The sequence below is a fragment of the Carcharhinus amblyrhynchos genome, chromosome 17 (genome assembly GCF_965287045.1).
Source record: "Carcharhinus amblyrhynchos chromosome 17, sCarAmb.v2.hapA, whole genome shotgun sequence".
Lineage (NCBI taxonomy): Eukaryota > Metazoa > Chordata > Chondrichthyes > Carcharhiniformes > Carcharhinidae > Carcharhinus > Carcharhinus amblyrhynchos.
The window spans coordinates 30,894,217-30,901,434 of NC_137340.1; the positions used below are offsets into that span (position 1 = coordinate 30,894,217).

At 43.3% G+C, this 7,218-nt stretch overlaps 1 protein-coding gene across 1 annotated transcript in view; it reads right to left on the bottom strand.

Moving 5' to 3' along the window:
• The window catches only part of btbd16 (BTB (POZ) domain containing 16), an 88,967-nt gene extending 82,895 nt beyond the window's left edge, over positions 1 to 6,072 (bottom strand). The window contains exon 1 of the mRNA XM_080205292.1: positions 5,899 to 6,072. Coding sequence (XP_080061418.1) covers positions 5,899 to 6,026 — 128 coding nt within the window. The 5' untranslated portion in view covers positions 6,027 to 6,072. The remainder of the gene's footprint in view (positions 1 to 5,898) is intronic.
• Positions 6,073 to 7,218: the final 1,146 nt, after the last annotated feature.

Consider the following 7,218-nt stretch of genomic DNA (forward strand, 5'->3'; position numbering starts at 1 on the left):
TGGGGAGAGGGTGGGAAAGTGGAACTGAGCCGCGACAGATCAGCCATGATCTTATTGAATGGCGGGGCAGGTTTGAAGGGCTAGATGGCCTACTCCTGCTCCTATTTCTTATTATGTTCTTATTATGTTCTTATTATACGCGTTTATTTATGGCAAGTATGCCCGAGTTTGCTAACTATATTTAAAGTGTGTGTAAAGTTGAAAGGAAGAATATTGCTTATTTGGAAACAAAATAGTGGTGTGTTTCTTTTCATGTTTAAAGATTGTTCAATTGTTAATGTTGGACTGTTTCATTTTGTTAGTTTTATGCATAAGTTAGCAACCATATCTCAGTCCCTTCATCCACATATTTTATGTAAATTGTAAATAGTTGAGGCCCCAGCACTGATCCCTGTGACACACCTCTCGTCAAAAGTGCCCCATTTATCCTACTCTCTGCCTTCTGTTAGCTAGTCAATTTTCTGTTCATGTTAACCCCATATCATGAGCTTTTATTTTCTGCAATAATACTTGATGTAGCACCTTATCAAAGGACAATGCATCCAACAGTTCCCCTTTATCCATAGCACATGTTGCTTCTTCAAAGAACTCCAATAAATTGGTTAAAGTTGATTTCCCTCTCACAAAACCATGTTGATTCTGCCCAATTACCCTGAATTTATCAAAGTGCCTTGAAAGAATTTATGTAATAATACCTTATAACATTTTTCCTGTCACAGTTGTTAAGCTCATGAGTACCTTCCAAATTGAGTGCACCATCAAGAGCTGTTTGTTCCAACTTTTTGGTTGTCCACACAGCAAAATTGAATGTTTCTACTATTGATCAATGATGAGTGCCATTTACTCAACCTTCAGGTGACAGGAACAACTGATGTTTGCCTTTGGACATTCACTTATTGATAAATCGTCCAACCGTTGCTCCATCAGCAATTGGGTTTCTTGTGAATGATCAGGACCATTGCTTGGTTCTCCAAAAGCTCCATTTCAGGATTTGTTTTCTTCATAGGCAGAATCTGGCAGCACCTTGGCACAGTGGTTAGCACTGCTGTCTCACAGCGCCAAGGACCTTGGTTCAATTCCTGACGTAGGTCACTGTCTGTTCTCCCTGTATCTAGATGGGATTGCTCCAGTTTCTTCCCACAGTCCGAAAGACATGCTGGTTAGGTACACTGGCCATGCTAAATTCTCCCTCAGTGTACCCGCACGGGTGCCGGAGTGTGGCAACTGGGGAATTTTCACAGGAACCTCAATGTGAAATGTTGTCGTTAACGTAAACTAATAAATGCTAATAATGCTAATAAATAAAAAAGTTCTTTTTCCTTCAGGCCTGTACAATCCTTGCTTCTGGAGGTAAGATCTGGCTGTTTAAAGTTAATAATTTTAGTGAGTCCCAAAAATTTTATTTTTAAGTCTCCAGGAAGTTTGACACATTTAAAATTATATACCAAAGAATATTGGGGTTGCATGGAAAAGTTTTCCATCACTTGTGCAAAATTTAAAAAGCTAACGACATAAACTCGAATTTATCATAAACGATGATAAATTTAACTTTACTTCAAATGTTTTCCTAACACTTAATTACAAAAAGATAAAACAGCATACTGCTCTTTGTTTGGAATTTTCATTACTACAACATTTCACAATGCATCTGATCTAGCAAGTGGATTAAAAAAATGTGAGACAACATAGCCAATGAACAGTGCTGGATAAATGAGAGAAGTATATGAGGCCTCAAATCTTGTAAACTAACAAGCATTCTTGATTTCCTCAATGATGCGTCACAACTCTTCCATTGTATATGGGTGTAAGGAATCATGACGTGTACTTGTTTTCCAGTCCTTTCTTGGTTATGTACTCATTGAAACTTGGATTGCAGCTTTGTTGAAGCATGATGTGTGATGCTTCCCTGTTTTTCACTGTCTAAAACCAGGGAGACATTGGTCTCTCCTTTCAATATTTTCCAATCAAGACAAGAGTTGTTTTCCAATAGTATACTGGATTGCAGCTTTATAACTTCATCTGCAACAATACTTGCGATTACAATACTCAGTTGCAGTTGAACATCAACACAGCATTTCTAGAATTGCACAGCAGTATCTCTGCTTTCACAAATATTATGAAGTTACATTAATTCAGTTGATTGTTTCTGTAAATGTTAAGATCATTTTAAACAACCTTGCTAAAGTTTTGTTTTTTTTTAAGTATGGAACAAACAACTATACTGGAAGGAACAAAATATTTGGAGGAATTGTGTCATTGCCACTGAATGGGTAAGGTCTTCTTTTCCTACATGGAATAAAAGGTTCTCTATCACAATGATTAGTGGGGACTTGGGTTCTATTCCCGTCTTGGGTCACTGTCTGTGTGGAGTTTGCACATTCTCCCCGTGGGTTCACCCCGGGTGCTCTGGTTTCTTCCCACAGTCCAAAGATCTGTGGGCTAGGTGGATTGGCCATGTAAATTGACCCCAGTGTCAGGGGGACTAGTTAGGGTAAATGCATGGGATTATAGGGATAGGGCCTGGGTAGGATTGTGGTCATTGCAGACTCAATGAGCCAAATGGCACCCTTCTACACTGTAGGGATTCTATCATTCATAATACCCATTGAAATTGATAGCAAAAATTATACAAGAAAGATTGACAAAGAAGTTGATAAAGAAAGGTAGGAGAAACTATGAAGCTGGGCTAGCGCTTAATATAAAAAAGGATGGCAAGAGTTTTTATAAATATATAAAAAGGAAGAGGCTGGCTAGGGTGAACGTTGGACCCTTAGAGGATGAGAGGGGGGACTTAGTGGTAGGGGATGGGGAAATGGCTGAGGTCTTGAATAACTTTTTTGTTTCGGTCTTCACGGAGGAGGATGTGAATAATTTGCCGGATGTTAGAGATGGAAAGGTGGTAGGACTGGAGGGTCTCAATGACATTATTGTTACTAGAGAGGTGGTGCTCAACAGACTGGAGGGACTGATTGTGGACAAGTCCCCAGGACCGGATGGAATGCATCCAAGGGTTCTGAAAGAAATGGCGGAGGTGATAGTGGATGCCTTGGTGGTTATTTTCCAAACGTCGCTGGATTCCGGGGAAGTGCCGGAAGATTGGAAAACGGCTAATGTTACGCCGTTGTTTAAGAAGGGTGGCAGGCAAAAGGCAGGGAATTATAGGCCGGTTAGTTTAACGTCTATTGTAGGCAAAATGTTAGAATCCGTCATCAAGGAGGAAACAGCGAGGCATCTTGAGGGGAATTGCTTGATAGAGCAGACGCAGCACGGCTTCGTTAAGGGGAAGTCGTGTCTGACAAATTTATTGGAGTTCTATGAGGCTGTGTCTAGGGCGGTGGATAGAGGAGAGCCGGTGGATGTGGTCTTTCTTGATTTTCAGAAGGCGTTTGACAAGGTACCTCACAAGAGGTTATTGCAGAAGGGAGGGGGGCATGGATTTGGGGGTAGGGTGTTAGCGTGGATAGAGGATTGGTTGTCAAATAGGAGGCAGAGAGTGGGGGTTAATGGGTGCTATTCGGATTGGCGGTTGGTGACGAGTGGAGTGCCCCAGGTGTCGGTGCTGGGGCCTCAGCTATTTACCATTTATATAGATGATCTGGAGGAGGGAACCGAGTGTATGGTGTCGAAATTTGCTGATGACACCAAGATTGGTGGAACGGCAAATTGCGCGGAGGGTGTGGAGAGTCTGCAGAAGGATCTAGATAGGCTGGGCGAATGGGCCAGGAACTGGCAAATGGTGAATCTCTGGAATTCTCTGCCCGTTGAAGTGGTGGAGGCTGCCTCGCTAAATATTTTTAAGACGCGGGTTGATGGGATTTTGATGAGCGAGGGGATTAAGGGTTATGGGGAGAGGGCGGGAATGTGGAACTGAGCCACGACAGATCAGCCATGAACTTATTGAATGGCGGGGCAGGCTCGAAGGGCTAGATGGCCTACTCCTGCTCCTATTTCTTATGTTCTTAAATGCAGAAAACTGTGGAGATCAATTTACTTATTCTTTTAAAATGATTGTAAATAGTTACTTGGTGAGATCAAATATGATATCAAAATTTAGACGTGTTTCACAAGCTTCTTGTATTTTGTTTATTTAATCATACCAGAAAATTCAAAAACACAACTGCAATGCCCGATTAGTAGGACACAATTGATCACTGGAGTACTTGATTCTACAAATGTTATTACAAACTCTGAATGACTGGTAAAGCAGCCACTTAATATTTGCTTCACGAAACTTTGAGTGTGTTTTCCTGCCTATGACGGAGCAAAAGGCAAGCAATTGTAACAAGCAATTTGAGTTCAATGTAACTAATTTGATCAGCAGTCCATGCGCCTGACATTGAGACCATGTAAAACGTAGGATCCCGACAGTGCAGGAGGCCATTTGGCCCATCGAGCCTACAACAACAACAATCCCACACAGGCAATAGCCCTGTAATCCCACATATTTGCCCTGCTAATCCGTATCACACGAAGGGGCAATTTAGCATGGCCAATCCACCGAACCTGGACTACATGAGGAAACCAGAGCACCCGGAAGAAACCCGGGCAGACATGGAGAGAACGTCCAAACTCTGCACAGACAGTCACCCAAGGCTGGAATTGAACCTGAGTCCCTGGTGCTGTGAGGCAGGAGTGCTAACCATTGTGCCACCGTGCCACCCTAATATGGGATGAAAATTCTTGAAGAAGACTAAACCTTGGAAAAGGTTGCTGTCTAAAGAATGGGTGGTTGGATTCTCTTGCAAATTCCAGATTTTTTCCGAGACAATTAATTTATAACCACATATTTTCTCAGTATTGTTGGGAGTTGGTGCTAGAAACTTCATCTGGAGATTACAACATTTAAGTTTGTGCAGAGTAAATATCAACCCATCTTTATAGCATTTACATTCATAAACATTGGCTAGAAAATAGTTTGCATGAAGCTATGGACACATTGTACTGATGGCAGATACATTTATTAATCCCTTCAATGTTTCCAATTATATCACCAAGAGGAATAATGGTTATTGTTGCTTTAAATGAAATTTTGTGGGATGGAAGTCAGTTACTTAAATTTAGTTCATTAATTGTAAGTTGATCAGAGTCTCAATATTTTAACAGCAATTTTATCATGGGCAATAAAAAGTTAGCTTCAATTTTTTCTAAAAGAGCGAAGAATAATCTCTAATTGCACATTATATTTCAGCAAAGAACTAATTAATGACTTACTTAAGGGTACAACTTGGGTGGCACAGTGGTTAGCACTGCTGCCTCACAGTGTTAAGGACTTGGGTTCAATTCCCAGCTTGGTCACTGTCCGTGTGGAGTTTGCATGTTCACACTGCGTCTGCATGGGTTTCCTCTGGGTGCTCCGGTTTCCACCCACAGTGTGAAAGGCATGCAGGTTAGGTGGATTGGATTGGCCAAGCTAAATTCTCCTTCAGTGTACCCGAACAGGTGCCGGAGTGTGGCCAACTTGGGGATTTTCACAGTAACTTTATTGCAGTATTAATATAAGCCTACTTGCGACAATAATAAAAAGATTATGGAAATCAGTGTATAAAACTGGCAGTGGCAGGAATAAAAATCCTTACAGAAACGCTTTGAAGTCCTTAATTGCTGTGCTAAATTATGTTGAGTCATCAAGTTGGAATAATCTCATCACCAACTACAGAGTTTAATGCTTCCAGACTTTTAATTTAAAATGATAAAGGGGCAGAATCTTACTGCAAAATGCCTTAAAATAGTGGCTACAATCTGATAGAAAATATCCTAATGTTGTTGCTGCAAACTACTGGCCAGGAAATATACCGTTCAGGTCGGTAAATATGAGTAAAATCTGGTCTATTGCTGGGGTCACGAGGCAGCTGCTGGAACTGAACCATTGGATTGTCACAAGAGATTTGCTTCACTTACGCTGAGCGCCGGGTGCCATTGTTGCGGAATCGGGGTGGAAGCAGGGGGTGGTAGCTCAGCTCAGGGTCCGAGATATGGCGCTCCAGCTCGGTACATGTTTCACTGGAGGGCCGGGCTCCGGAGCCCATGCTGCTGCCGCGGAATGTAACTCCCTCTACGCCCTGACTGTGAGTGACTGGAAAGGCCGGAGCATCACCAGCACTGGCTCTCGGGGAACTGGTCCGCTTCACTCCGCGCCCTGAACCGATTTGAAACAGCCTCCTGCACACTGGTTCCCATGGAGACAAGAGACGCGGTCACCATGGCAACTGAAGGCTACCTCCAGACTGTTCTAAGGGTCGCTGCGCCTCAGGCTGTGTCCACCAGGTACAGATCCCGGGCTGCGTACACCCAGGTACACGGCCCAAGGTATGTACTCCAGGTACTCAGCCCAGAGTATGTACACCAGATATACAGCCCAGGATATGTAGACCAGGTATACACCCCAGGGGATGTACTTACAGGTACAAAGCACAAGGTATGTAAACACAGGTACAAAGCCCAGGGAATGTACACACAGGTACACAGCCCAGGGAATGGACACACAGGTACACAGCCCAGGGAATGGACACACAGGTACACAGCCCAGGGAATGGACACACAGGTACACAGCCCAGGGAATGGACACACAGGTACACAGCCCAGGGAATGGACACATAGGTACACAGCCCAGGGAATGGACACACAGGTACACAGCCCAGGGAATGGACACACAGGTACACAGCCCAGGGAATGGACACACAGGTACACTGCCCAGGGAATGTACACACAGGTACACTGCCCAGGGAATGTACACACAGGTACACTGCCCAGGGAATGTACACACAGGTACACTGCCCAGGGAATGTACACACAGGTACACTGCCCAGGGAATGTACACACAGGTACACTGCCCAGGGAATGTACACACAGGTACACTGCCCAGGGAATGTATACACAGGTACACAGCCCAGGGAATATACACACAGGTACACAGCCTAGGGTATGTAACACAGGTAAAAAGTCCAGGGAATGTACATACAAGTACACAGCCGTGGGTACGTACTCCAGGTACTCAATCAAAGGTATACACCAGATATACACCCAGGGTATGTGCACACAAGTACACAGCCCAGGATATGTAGACCAGGTATACACCCCAGGGGATGTACGTACAGGTACAAAGCACACAGTCTGTAAACACAGGTACAAAACCCAGGTTATGAACACACAGGTACAATCTCAAGGGTATTTTGATTTGATTTATTGTCACATGTATTAATATACAGTAAAAAAATTGTT